The 14,882-nt window shown below is 42.2% G+C and overlaps 1 protein-coding gene across 5 annotated transcripts in view; it reads right to left on the bottom strand.

Moving 5' to 3' along the window:
- Window positions 1-14,882, bottom strand: part of FAM185A (family with sequence similarity 185 member A) — a 104,663-nt gene that overhangs the window by 43,838 nt on the left and 45,943 nt on the right. Inside the window, exon 8 of one of the 5 annotated variants that reach the window (XM_061582093.1) lies at window positions 9,180-9,516. The exons of the other annotated variants lie outside the window; for them this stretch is intronic. Within the exon in view, the coding sequence (XP_061438077.1) occupies window positions 9,506-9,516 (11 nt within the window). The 3' untranslated portion in view covers window positions 9,180-9,505. Of the gene's footprint in view, window positions 1-9,179; window positions 9,517-14,882 lie in introns of those variants that run through there. 5 annotated transcript variants of the gene reach the window in all.

The raw sequence follows: 14,882 nt of genomic DNA on the forward strand, positions 1-14,882 counted from the left end.
CTGGTTTGGAGTGTCTCCACCTTGTGCTGGGCCAGAGAGACAGACTGGGAATTTTGTTGGTGTACCGCCCACCCTGCTGCCCAACAAATTCCCTAAATGAGCTGACAGAGGTAGTCTCGGAGGTATTGTTGCGGTCCCCTAGACTATTGGTACTGGGGGACTTCAACATCCATGCCGAGACTGCTCTATCTGGGGCGGCTCAGGACTTCATGGCCTCCATGACAACCATGGGGCTGTCTCAGGTTGTTACTGGCCCAACGCATGTGTCGGGACATACTCTTGATTTGATCTTCGCCACTGGACATGGAGATGGTGATCTGGTGGTTGGGGTTTTTTCATCTACACCATTGTCATGGACAGATCACCGCTTGCTGAAGTTTAGGCTCACAGCTACCCTTTCCCTCTGCAAGGGTGGGGGATCTATTAAATTGGTCCGCCCCCGGAGACTAATGGATCCTGAGGGTTTCCAAAGGGCTCTGGGGGATTTCCCGACTGAGAAGACTGGTGCTCCTGTTGAAGCCCTGGTCGGATTGTGGAATATGGAGATGACCCGGGCGGTTGACACGATCGCTCCCATGCGCCCCCTCCTATGTAGAGCTCATACAGCTCCATGGTATACCGTGGAGCTGAGAGTGATGAAGCAAGAAAGGAGGAGGCTTGAGTGCAGATGGAGGCGAACTCCTGATGAATGCAATTATGCCTTGGTGAGTGCCTCTTCTAAGCGGTATATAGTAGCGGTGAGGGCAGCAAAGAAGAGATATTTTGCTGCCACAATTAAGGCATCTCTCTCCCGCCCGGCGGAGCTCTTTAAAATCGTACGAGGGCTTTTACATTCTGGCCCTCGGGACATCATAGATTCATCTGTAGCCCGCTGTGATGAGTTCGCGAGGCACTTCCAGGATAAGATCACATGCATTCGCCGGGACTTAGACTCCAATATTATGGCAGTGGGATCTAATGAAGCATCCAGAACACGGTCTTGTCCTTGTTTATTCGATGAGTTTCAGTCTGTACAGCTTGAGGATGTTGACAAGATCCTTGGACTGGTGCGGGCGACCACATCTGTGCTGGACCCTTGCCCCTCTTGGCTGGTGAAAGCTGGCAGGACCGGAACCGCTGGCTGGGCCAAGGAGATAATAAATGCCTCTCTGAGAGAGGGAGTGGTCCCTGACTGCCTAAAAGAGGCGGTTGTGAGACCGCTCCTGAAGAAACCCTCTTTGGACCCAGATAACCTGAACAATTATAGACCTGTGGCGAATGTTCCGTTCCTGGGCAAGGTGCTAGAACGGGTGGTTGCCGGCCAGCTCCAGGGGCTCTTGGATGACACTGATTATCTTGATCCATTTCAATCCGGTTTCAGGCCCGGTTTTGGCACCGAAACAGCCTTGGTCGCCCTGTATGATGACCTTTGTCGGGAGAGGGACAGGGGGAGTGTGACTCTGTTGATTCTCCTTGATCTCTCAGCTGCTTTTGATACCATCAACCATGGTATCCTTCTGGGAAGACTCATGGAGTTGGGAGTTGGGGTACTGCTTGGCAGTGGCTCCGCTCCTACTTGGTGGGTCGCCACCAGAAGGTAGTGCTTGGGGAACACTGCTCGATGCCCTGGACTCTCCATTGTGGAGTCCCGCAGGGATCGGTACTGTCCCCCATGCTTTTCAACATCTACATGAAGCCGCTGGGTGCGGTCATCAGGAGTTTTGGGGTGCGTTGCCATCAGTACGCTGATGACACGCAGCTCTATTTCTCCTTTTCATCCTCTTCAGGTGAGGCTGTTAACGTGCTAAACCGCTGCCTGGCCGCGATAATGGACTGGATGGGAGCTAACAGACTGAAGCTCAATCCAGACAAGACCGAGACGCTGTTGGTGAGTGCCTTCTCTGCCCAGATGGAGGATGTTCATCCTGTTCTTGATGGGGTTACACTCCCCTTGAAGGAACAGGTGCGTAGCTTGGGGGTTCTTTTTGATCCTTCCTTGTCACTTGAGGCCCAGGTGGCCTCGGTGGCACGGAATGCTTTCTACCATCTTCGCCTGGTAGCCCAGCTACGTCCCTATCTGGACAGTGACGACCTCGCCTCAGTTGTTCATGCTCTGGTAACTTCTAGACTGGACTACTGCAATGTGCTCTACATTGGGCTGTCCTTGAAGACTGTTCGGAAACTACAACTAGTCCAGAATGCAGCGGCCAGATTGCTGACGCGGACCAGAAGGTCCGCTCATATAACACCTGTTCTGGCCCGTCTGCACTGGTTTCCTGTTTGTTTCCGGGCTAGATTCAAAGTGCTGGTTTTGACCTATAAAGCCCTACACAGCATGGGACCGCAATACCTGGTGGACCGCCTCTCCCAATATGAACCTACCCGGACACTGCGCTCAACATCCAAGGCCCTCCTCCGAGTGCTATCCCCGAACTGTGGAACAGCCTTCCTGATGAGGTGCGCCTGGCGCCGACGCTACTATCTTTTCGGCGCCAGGTGAAAACCTTTTTATACTCCCAGGCATTTTAAAGTGTGCTTTAATGGTATTTTCATCATTATTTGTATTTTTGGATGTTGTTTGGTTCTTTTATTGTTTGTTTGTTTTGTTTTCTTGATTTATTGATTTATTGTATTTATTGTATTTATATATTGCTTGTTTTTTATCTTTTTGTACACCGCGCAGAGAGCCTTCGGGCTTAGGGCGGTATATAAATTAAATTAAATAAATAAATAAATAAAATAAAATAAAGTGCCAGCAGAACAGATTTTGGGAAGAATAATATGTCGTATGTTGATTTTTAATAAAAGCTACTGAAATTCTGTGATTATAGACACATGGACTTTTCCCAATGCAAACCCTGTGGAAGCAGAAAACTAGATCTCAAGTTTATGTAGTTGCCATTCCTAGCTTGGGACTCAAGTAGTCTCTGTAGTTGGCTGTTAGCATGGCACAGCTGTAGCAGGCTGAATCATTTTCTTGCCAATGGCCAGGAAAGGAATGAACTAAATGGTATGAACAGATGTGTGCAATGTTGTGGCAATAGCCTTTTTTTATTTTAAAGGTAGTTTTGGAAAGGGTGGAGAATGATGTGGGGCAGGGGGTGCTTAGTTGTTTCCTTGCCAACAATTATTCATTCCAAATTTTCCAAGCATTTGGTTCCAAAAGTGTGTTTGTGAGAGGGGAGGCCAGCATAACCCCCCCCCAGACATGCACTGCATTTTCAACAACCTGTCATATAGTCTGTTAACTTTTTTTTTCAATTAATTTTTATTCAAATTTTCAAAACCAAAACAATACAAAAAAGAAAAAACACAAATCAATAACTAATACAATAAAAAAAGAAAAAAAATATTGACTTCCGATTTGTCGTAGTTCAGCTATAAATCTATAATATATAACAAGCCTGTCTCTTAATAGATTATAAAATCACCTTCCTCCAGCGGTTATCTTAATTGGCTTCAAATCTCATTAACATCATATCATTTTATTCTTCCACAAAAAGTCAAAGAGAAGTTTCCAATCCTTGAGATATATGTCCATCAATTTTTTTTCTAGATAAACATGTCAATTAATCCAACTCATCAAGTCTACTAAGTCCAGTAATTTCAAATCGCTCTTCTTCCATTATCCGTATTGGTTCCATCTTCCATCTTCCATCTTTACGCACCCAATAATCTTGCTGTCATAGTCATATAATAAGAGTCTGATAGGAATTTCCTTTATCACAGATATTTTCTTGCCATCAATTCCGAACGTATCACTGAAGTATCGTTGCAAAGCCGCATCTCTGTTCCTCTTTTTTACATGATACACTAGCACATCTCTTGAAGATTTTTCCATTGACACAAAACAGGGATTAATTCTGTTAACTTTCTCCATTTCAAGTTCCATCAAATCCTTCCAGTCCAGGAACTTTTTTGAACCGATAATATCTTTATCTCCAATCTCTTCAATTCCTTCAGGGACAGCGCTGAGTTCCAAACCGTAATATTTGTCTCCAGGATCCATCACAGCCAGGAAATCCAAATCTTTTTCCATGTCCATATTTAATCCAATCTCCATAGTTTGAACCTTGCCTTTAATTTCTCTTTCATCCTTTTTTGGTTTTCCAGATCTATCTTTATTCTCCTTTCTCACAGAATCCTGAATTTCTTTCAGCTCCTGTCTCATTTCGTCAAATTCAATTCTCAACGCTTGACTATTATTTCTCAGTTCTTGTTTTATTGACTTAATCCCATTCATTATTTTCTGAAATATGTCTAAAGATAAAGTCCCTTCTTGTACATCCATAATCTTCTTAATTGTCATTCTTAAAGCCAAAGGAACAAAACTCCTTCAATTTTCAATGTCCCAAGCAAAGAGCAGTTTATTTCTTTATCCAGTTACAAAGGAGTTATATAGTCTGTTAACTTCTGATTACCACAGATGTATGTCATTGTGTTATATAACCCATCCTCTGTTGCTGAAACTGTGTTAAATGAGAATTATTAAACTTTTATGAATTAAATATTATTTCAATTTTGGGAAGGGAAAGAAAAATACTCCAGGTGAATGACTGGCTACGAAGGTGGTGCCAACGCAAGAGATTTGAATTCTGGGACCACAGGCTACGCTTCCTGGAAGATGGAGTGCTGGCAACTGATGGGTTACACCTCACAAGAACTGAGAACAATGTGTTTCGCCACAGCATGGAGAACTTCATCAGGAGAGCTTTAAACTGAATCCTAAGGGGAAGGGAGATGTAAACTTGATGGTAACAACTAATAAAGGCTTGTGCACAGTAAGAGGAACTGAGGGCTCTAATGGGGCCCAGTAATAGTCTTCATAAAAATGTAGGAAGGAAGCCAGGCCATAAATCACATGATCTTTGATGTCTGTATACTAGTGCCCAGAGTATGGGAAATAAATAGGACGAACTACTCTTAATACAGGAGAGTAAACACAACTTGATAGGTGTAACTGAAACTTGGTGGGATGACTCCCATGACTGGAACACAGTGCATGAAGGATATAACCTGTTCAAAAAGAACAGAAAGAATAGAAAGGGAGGCAGAGTTGCGCTCTGTGTTAAATATATATATCCCTGTACAGAAATACAGGAAGATGAGCTTGATAGCTCCATTGAGAGTATATGGATAAAAATAAATGGGGCAAGGAATAAAAGGAACATGGTAGTTGGAGTCTACTACTGACCACCAAACCAAGGGAAAGATGAAGATGAAACCTTTGCAAAGCAAACTGCCAATGTTTCGAGGAAGCATGATGTAGTAGTAATGGGGGACTTCAATTACCAGATATATGATGGGAGACAAATTCTGCCAAACACGGCCCCTCCAAGAAATTTCTGACTTGTGTGGCTGATAACTTTCTCCTACAGAAAGTGGAAGAAGCAACTAGAGGACTGTCTGTCCTTGACTTGATTCTAACCAACATAGATGACTTGGCAGATGAAGGGGCAGTTATGGGAACTCTGGGGGATAGTGACCACACTATACTAGATTTCTTGATTTTAAAGGAAGCAAAAGCTGAGGGTAGCCATATGCATACCCTTGACTTCATGAAAGCCGATTTTAATAAACTGAGAACAATGGTAAGGTTCCGTGGCAAGCGACCCTAATGAGGAGTCCAAGATGGATGGGAGTTTCTAAAAGAGGAAATTCTAAAGGCACAATGGACAACAATTCCATCAAGGAAAAAAGGGGGAAGACAGCAGAAGAAGGCAATGTGTCTTCATAGAAAGCTTAGAGATAACCTGAAAACAAAAAAAGACAAACACAGAAAGTGCAAGGAAGGCCAGACCCCAAAGAAAGAGTACAGAAAGGTAGCACGGAATTGCAGGGATGGCATCAAGAAGGCTAAAGCTGAGAATGAGTTGAGGTTAGCAAGAGATGCCAAAAGCAACAAAAAAGCTTTCTTCAGGTACATCCATAGTAAAAGACAGAGAAAAGAAACGGTGGCACAGCTACTCAATGAGGATGGAAAATGATAATAGATGACAAAGAAAAAGCAGAAGTGCTCAATTCCTACTTTGGCTCAGTCTTCTCCGAAAAGAGGGTCTATGACCCTGCTGGGAAACATGAAGTTGAAAGGGCAGGATGCAGTTTCAGATTGATAGACAAATGGTCAAGGAATACCTAATCACTTTGAACGAGCTCAATCTCCAGGGCTCGATGAACTGCATCCTAGAGTATTGAAGAAACTGGCTGAAGTACTCTCGGAACCACTGTCTATTATCTTTGCGAAATCGTGGAGGATGGGTGAAGTGCCAGACAATTGGAGGAGGGCTAATGTTTCTATCTTCAAAAAGGACCAAAAGGAGGAACCTGGGAACTACAGATCAGTCAGCCTGACATTGATCCCTAAGAAAATTATGGAGCAGATTATAAAGCAGCCAATCTGTAACATCTTGAAAACAATGCAGTGCTTACTAGAAGCTAACATGGATTTGTCAAGGAGAAATCCGAGACTACTCTTATCTCATTTTTTGATCGGGTAACCTCCCTGGTAAACGATAAAGAACGATAAGGAGATTGCAGAGAAGCTAAATGAATTCTTTGCATCTGTCTTCACAGTGGAAGATATAGGGCAGATCCCTGAACCTGAACTAACATTTGCAGGAAGGGATTCTGAGGAACTGAGACAAATAGGTAACGAGAGAGGAAGTTCTAAGCTTAATGGACAATATAAAAACTGACAAATCACCGGGCCCGGATGGCATCCACCCGAGAGTTCTCAAAGAACTCAAAGGTGAAATTGCTGATCTGCTAACTAAAATATGTAACTTGTCCCTTGGGTCCTCCTCCTTGCCTGAGGACTGGAAAGTGGCAAATGTAACGCCAATCTTCAAAAAGGGATCCAGAGGGGATCCCGGAAATTACAGGCCAGTTAGCTTAACTTCTGTCCCTGGAAAACTGGTAGAAAGTATTATTAAAGCTAGATTAACTAAGCACATAGAAGAACAAGCCTTGCTGAAGCAGAGCCAGCATGGCTTCTGCAAGGGAAAAGTCCTGTCTCAGTAACCTATCAGAATTCTTTGAGAGTGTCAACAAGCATATAGATAGAGGTGATCCAGTGGACATAGTGTACTTAGACTTTCAAAAAGCGTTTGACAAGGTACCTCACCAAAGGCTTCTGAGGAAGCTTAGCAGTCATGGAATAAGAGGAGAGGTCCTCTTGTGGATAAGGAATTGGTTAAGAAGCAGAAAGCAGAGAGTAGGAATCAACGGACAGTTCTCCCAATGGAGGGCTGTAGAAAGTGGAGTCCCTCAAGGATCGGTATTGGGACCTGTACTTTTCAACTTGTTCATTAATGACCTAGAATTAGGAGTGAGCAGTGAAGTGGCCAAGTTTGCTGACGACACTAAATTGTTCAGGGTTGTTAAAACAAAAAGGGATTGCGAAGAGCTCCAAAAAGACCTCTCCAAACTGAGTGAATGGGCGGAAAAATGGCAAATGCAATTCAATATAAACAAGTGTAAAGTTATGCATATTGGAGCAAAAAATCTGAATTTCACATATACGCTCATGGGGTCTGAACTGGCGGTGACCGACCAGGAGAGAGACCTCGGGGTTGTAGTGGACAGCACGATGAAAATGTCGACCCAGTGTGCGGCAGCTGTGAAAAAGGCAAATTCCATGCTAGCGATAATTAGGAAAGGTATTGAAAATAAAACAGTCGATATCATAATGCCGTTGTATAAATCTATGGTGCGGCCGCATTTGGAATACTGTGTACAGTTCTGGTCGCCTCATCTCAAAAAGGATATTATAGAGTTGGAAAAGGTTCAGAAGAGGGCAACCAGAATGATCATGGGGATGGAGCGACTCCCTTACAAGGAAAGGTTGCAGCATTTGGGGCTTTTTAGTTTAGAGAAAAGGCGGGTCAGAGGAGACATGATAGAAGTGTATAAAATTATGCATGGCATTGAGAAAGTGGATAGAGAAAAGTTCTTCTCCCTCTCTCATAATACTAGAACTCGTGGACATTCAAAGAAGCTGAATGTTGGAAGATTCAGGACAGACAAAAGGAAGTACTTCTTTACTCAGCGCATAGTTAAGCTATGGAATTTGCTCCCACAAGATGCAGTAATGGCCACCAGCTTGGACGGCTTTAAAAGAAGATTAGACAAATTCATGGAGGACAGGGCTATCAATGGCTACTAGCCATGATGGCTGTGCTCTGCCACCCTAGTCAGAGGCAGCATGCTTCTGAAAACCAGTTGCCGGAAGCCTCAGGAGGGGAGAGTGTTCTTGCACTCGGGTCCTGCTTGCGGGCTTCCCCCAGGCACCTGGTTGGCCACTGTGAGAACAGGATGCTGGACTAGATGGGCCACTGGCCTGATCCAGCAGGCTCTTCTTATGTTCTTATGTTCTTAAACAGTGGGAATCTTGACTTCAGCAAAGTTTTTGACAAAATGCACCATGATATTTTGATTAGCAAGCTAGCTAAATGTGGGCTGGATGGAACCTCTATCCAGTGGATCCACAGTTGGCTACAGAATCATACTCAAAGAGGGCTTATCAATGGTTCCTTCTCAAACTGGGAGAAGGTAACGAAAGAGGTACCACAGGGCTCAGTCCTGGGCCCAGTGCTCGTCAACATTTTCATTAATGACTTGGATGAGGAGGTGCAGGGAATGCTTATCAAATCTGCAGATGATACAAAATTGGGAGGGATAGCTGATACCTTGGAAGACAGAAACAAAATTCAAAGTTCTCTTGATAGGCTGGAGCACTGGGCTGAAAACAACAGAATGAAATTTAACAGGAACAAGTGCAGAGTTCTATACCTAGGAAAAAGAAACCAAATACACAGTTATAAGATGGGGAATACTTGGCTCAGCAATACTACATGCAAAAAGGATCTTGGGATTCTTGTTGATCACAAGCTGAACATGAGCCAACAGCGTGATGTGGCTGAAAAAAAGGCAAATGCTATTTTAGGCTGCATTAACAGAAGTATAGTATCCAAATTATGTGAAGTATTGGTTCCCCTCTATTTGGCACCGGTTAGGCCTCATCTTGAATACTGCGTCCAGTTCTGGACACCACACTTTAAGAAGGATGCAGACAAACTGGAACGGGTTCAGAGGAGGGCAATGAGGATGATCAGGGGACTGGACACAAAGCCCTATGAGAAGAGACTGAAAGAACTGGGCATGTTTAGCCTTGAGAAGAGAAGACTGAGGGGGGAGATGATAGCACTATTCAAGTACTTGAAAGGTTGCCACGCAGAGGAGGGCCAGGATCTCTTCTCAATCATCCCAGAGTGCAGGACATGGAATAATGGGCTCAAGTTGCAGGAAGCCAGATTTCGACTGAACATCAGGAAAAACTTCCTGTTAGAGCAATACGACAATGGAACCAATTACCTGGGGAGGTGGTAGGCTCTCCAACACTGGAGGCATTCAAGAGGTAGCTGGACAGCCATCTGTGGGGAATGCTTTAACTCTGATTCCTGGATTGAGCAGGGAATTGGACTCGATGGCCTTATAGGCCCCTTCTGATTCTATGATTCTTTGGGGCTTAATTATTCTCTAAGAATAACAACAGGACAAAAACACAAGTGCTCATATTCAGCATCCATGCAAATGTTAATAGCATTTAGTTTAAAGTTCTTGGCCTCTCTTGACATGTACACTAGTTCTGCATAATAATTAGCAGTTCCATATGGAGATGTGCATCCTCCCTCCCCTGAATCAAAATCTGCATCTTGGCAGTTCAGTATAATCCAAGTGAGCATCAAGAGGTGAATGGGGATGAGCCCACAGATGTAGCTGCTGGACAGGAACTTTTTTCACACAGGTAGTGGTGACCATGCAGGGGTGCAGTGTTCTGCTTTCTTTTGAATACACTTACACTAGGATGAACTAAGAAACATGTATACATCCTATTTTTCATACTGTAAGTCAAATAAACCACTTATCAAGCCCAATGTCCTCCTTTAATTCTTCCAACTATTTTATATACTTCCATTACTTGCTTAGTTGATTTATATCCCACTTTTTTTACTGTAGTCCTCAAAGTAGATAACATTTACAAAATGCAATGGTCTATGAAAACACACATCACACAAAACAAAGAGGGGGAAAACCTACCTCAACAGGAAGAGGGGTCTGATGCTAAATTTACCTACCTTGTTCTCTCTCCTTCAATACCACAGGCCAGGTGGGCCTGTGGTTGGGGAGGGAACAGTCCAGCTAGAGCAGAAACAGGTTGATTTATCCATTCCTTTTCTACTCTTAATTCTCAGCCTTCCCTCAGACAACCCACTTCATGTCTCAAATAACTATGAACTCAAATAGCTATTGCCATTTGCCCTACTTTCCCCATATCTCTGCAGGATCCATATACTCCAGGGATTTATATAGCTGTACCACAACTTATTTATTTTTTACTTATTTCTCCAGAATACTGACATTTTGTTAATGTTTTATGACCTAACATGTTGAGCCATTCCCCCCACCAGCTTGAATTTCAAAACCACTCTAGCAGTTAAGAGTTAGACAACAACTTGAACATGTTTCCTGAAATAAAATGGCAGGTCGCTATACAAACTGGAATCCAAGGACTTTTATATTTTCATCTTAGCTTCTAAGCTATCCTCCAAAATCTATTTTCAGCATCTGGATTTAGAACACAAAGGTAAAGCAAAGCAAAACTATTCCAGAGGTTACCATTTTAAGACTCTAGTAAATGAGTACAAATGAGGAGCTAAGTTGGAAAGATATTATGTTCATAAAATAGTTTAGTGCCTTTGCTTGAACTCAAATGATTTATGAGGAAAGCATTTAGTTCAGGCATCTTTCCTTCCCCGGGACTTTATGGTTGAAATTACTCATATCCCATGAGCGTGAACTATAATAGCTAAAACAATTTTTTCAAATTCACAAAATGTAAAACCAGAGACAGTGTAACAACACCTACTATGTTTAAAATAATACTGATCTTCTTCCTTATAGATTTAAGATTTGCTCTGCTGCTATATAAGCCAGGTGCCAGAGATTCATAGTGTACAGAACACTTATCAAACTCATGTCTGTTCATTTTACAGCTCTCTCCATCCAAAACACATAGTGAATGAAAAATGCATAGCTATCTAGAGAGGCCTTCTGAGGAATCATATCTCAGCTGTAGCAGTTGAGCACCTACACTTGAGTTATTAGAATTCTATGTTTTTAAAAATAAAATAAAAAACCCAGACATGCTCTTTGGAATTGTTCCAAGAATTTAGTCAACGAGAGAGAAGACAATAGACTCTGGTGAAGACCAAAACCTTTCTAAAGTGGCCACATATTATTGACTTTTGTTTCTCTTAAATTAATACCACCACACTTTCTGTGGTGGGTTCACAATTCAGAATTCCAATAATTTGCACTTGGGCAGGGAGGAGGGCTGGGTGAAGATAGAAAAGAGAGAAAACACAGAGACCTGCTGTGGTACACTTGGGAAGGAGGAAGCAGGTGTCTACCGAGCTTTAATGCCCATCCCACTGTGGGGTGGTGCAGCACTCATGCTATGATGGATTATAAGTATGTAAACACATCTAGTACACTTCTGAAAAACAATTTGGGCTACTATTACATACACATATCACATTCTGTATGATATGATGTTTATGTAATAGTAATGGATGTGCAAGTGCCAATGCCATTTATTGACACTAGAATCTAGATAATGCCAAAAAAAAATCTGGCCCGCACATCCAGTCTTCCAAATAAGCCTTTCCCAACCTTTGGATCCCCAAATATTGCTGGACTACAACTCCTATCAGCCCCAGTCAGCAAGGCCAATGGTCAAGAATTATGGGAACTGTAGTCCAGCAACATCTGGGGATCCAAAGGTTGGGAAAGGCTGTTCTAAATTCTTGTCAGTCATCCATGCTAGAAGCAAACAGCTGCAATAGTTCAGATCTTCATTTCACATAGTGCCAGATTTCGTAATAGATCTGCACCAAGACCAGCATCAGCCATATAATGGGTGAATACAGACAACCAGCTTGCAAAGTGGTTAATGTGTGGAAGTTGGCCTGCTTTTTAACTGTATGCTAAAGTGTGGTGAAGTGTATCAACACAGACAGCTGCGGCTGCCTTTGTCTTGGTCTAAAGTTGTTGCTGCTTCATCCCTAGTTAGTTATTGACTTATGTTGTTTTTGAGTAAAGACCTATCCCTCAATACATTGCTGGTGTTTTATCACTGCCTTCTGCCATTTAGAGAAGTAGATGATTCATCTGTTCTCATCGTCTTATGTTCATTCATACTGATAATGGCATTGTTTCAAAGAGAGCAATAAAACTTTCCCCCCTTTCTTTGAAGTTATTCTCTCTTTCTTAGGAAAAAATTCTGGTTGTTTGGAAAAGTCTCTGAAGCCACTATTGTGTGTCATTTCATACACACATACCCATACCCAGTCCTCTAATCGCAGAAAACTGTAACTTCAGATATATGGCTAAATTTTCTCAATAATAAGAAATCCTCAAGCACACCATAGTAATCGACCACCATGGTGTTAATTGCTCACAAAACAGCAAACAATTACATCTTTCAAAATATATACATAAAAATCATAAATTTAAAATAACCCATTAAGTAAAAGCAAGAAGATAACCTGTTAATTTAAAGGCAACACTAGCCACAACACTGTAAATCAGGGATGTACCTTCCGCATCTGATGTTACCTGCCATGGATTGCTAATGCAAATGAACATTTCACCAAGTGGCTCATGCGGAGAAGCCTTACAACTTGATAAGTTCCCCAGTTTTAGCATGCATTGGAATACATGGCATGAAAAACAGACTCACTATGCTTTGATCAATATTGATCACCAAGCAAATCCAGGGTTGGAAAACATTGCCACTTGAATTCGTGGGCCTGTGAAATGCCTGAAACAGGTACAGTAAATTATACTATAAGATGTTTATATAAATGGTGGGGTGCAGTAGTCCATTTATATCATAACTAAAATGTGAGTCATTTTGCAAAACAATTAGTATAACAATATGACTGGTATATGCATGCTTGTTGGTTTTGATGATACACTGGCTAGACTCACCACATTTGAAACTGTCTTGGCTAACCTCCTATTTTCTCTGGAATATATGAGCAGGATACTAAATATAGACGGGAGAATCCATTTTTTAATTAGCAGTTGCTATGGCACTGAGATTTATAAAGCAGAATAATGTTTAAATTGCTCCCTTGCTCTTTCTGTCAGCTCCAAATGTAGCTGCCAAGCATGTAATTTACACAGCCTGACTCTGAATTAATATAGGGAGTCTAAGATATACAGTATCTTTGCCCTGGATCTTTTGGAGAAAAGAATGCAGCATGCCTGGCTAGCTTCTTGCACTTGCATCTGGCAAGCCTCGTTGCTAAATCGTCAAAAAGATCCTCTACTGCTGCCAGTTTATTTTTACGTTTCCTACATTCATTTTCCAAAACAAAGTTCTCTACAATGTATTTTTCTTTGTTGATATGAAGGCCCCAGAATACTCAGCTGCACTACAGGGCCATCCTTATAAAAACAAGAGAAGGCCAAGTTGCTCTCTTGTTCTTAACAGGCACATTCCTTTTCAGTGACATGAAGGGTCAAGATATTTTAATCATCACAACTTGTCCAAATGTGATGTGTTTAATTAGAAACACAAAAGGTGGAGAACTCAATCCGTGATCTTCAAATGAAATTGTGGAGGAAACCCCACAGGAGCCTTTTGTTAATATGGAAACAAAATTACTTGGCTGGAAAAAATAGTATGTACAGTATAGAAGTTAAAGGGTAGTGGGAAATAGCTGACTCACATAACTACTTAATACCTGCCTTGACCATAGTATGCTTTAATTTTTATTCTATTACATAAATATATTAAAGTGATCAACTGTTTGACGGAATAAGGTAACAATACAATTAGGTTGATTTCAGCACTGCCAACAACAACGTTCTCTCCCAAGAACTGGACTAGTTTAGATGCGACCCTAAGCCATAGTTCAATGTTATATGGACAATCTGCAGCAACCACAGGCTCCCACACTCCCCTCCCCTTTCTTACGCCAAGGAGGAGATTGAATGCGACAGCTTTCGGTTTTAAATTAACCAAAGTTCCCTGGGACATTTGAAGTCAGGGAATACTGGCTAGCTTAAACTGTGATTAGCTCAAAGGAACTAGGATCAACCGTGGTTTATACTCATGGATTGTTCGCTAACAATAATTAAATTTACCTGTTCACTAACCATAGTTAGACTTATCTGAGTTTTGACATAGGGGAACTCAGACTAGCTCAAAAGGAGAAGCAGATTCTTTCAGTCTTCTTCTCTAACACATCAAATGAGGATAAGAGAGGAAAGGGTTGCATGCAAGCCCAAGGCTTTCAGCAGCTTGTGCATGTAATGCTAAACCATTAGCACTGTGTCTGAACCAATCTTGTGTCTTATTATATCAATATTACCATAAACACCTTCTCAAAAATGAAACATTTGTCAGTTTCATTATATATTCCATATATTCTATATTTTATAAGTCACAGTTATATATGTAGTGACTGAGAAAGCAATCCTAACTCCTGGTCAGAGAGCAATAGGCTTCAATGGAGTGGCAGACCCACTGCGGCATCTAAAGCCCTGCTACTTGTAACAGCCAGCGCAGAAGGTATAGCGTCGGCAACTAGATTGACTTAGGATCCAGCATAACCTTGGCTACTCCCAACCTGTTTTGCCCTGTTTGGGACCTTATGCTAGCTACTGCCAGCGGTAGTCTGTCAACAGCCTGTTTCATTGACAGGCAGAGCAGCAGCTTACTGGCGCCCCCCCCCACTAGTAGAGAAACACCTGCACCACATCCTAATCCCCTCCAGCAGCATGTAGGATTCCTTTGCATGTTTGTTTCTAGTGTTTGGCTGCTGCCAATA

This window comes from Rhineura floridana, chromosome 8, assembly GCF_030035675.1.
Source record: "Rhineura floridana isolate rRhiFlo1 chromosome 8, rRhiFlo1.hap2, whole genome shotgun sequence".
NCBI classification, from domain to species: domain Eukaryota; kingdom Metazoa; phylum Chordata; class Lepidosauria; order Squamata; family Rhineuridae; genus Rhineura; species Rhineura floridana.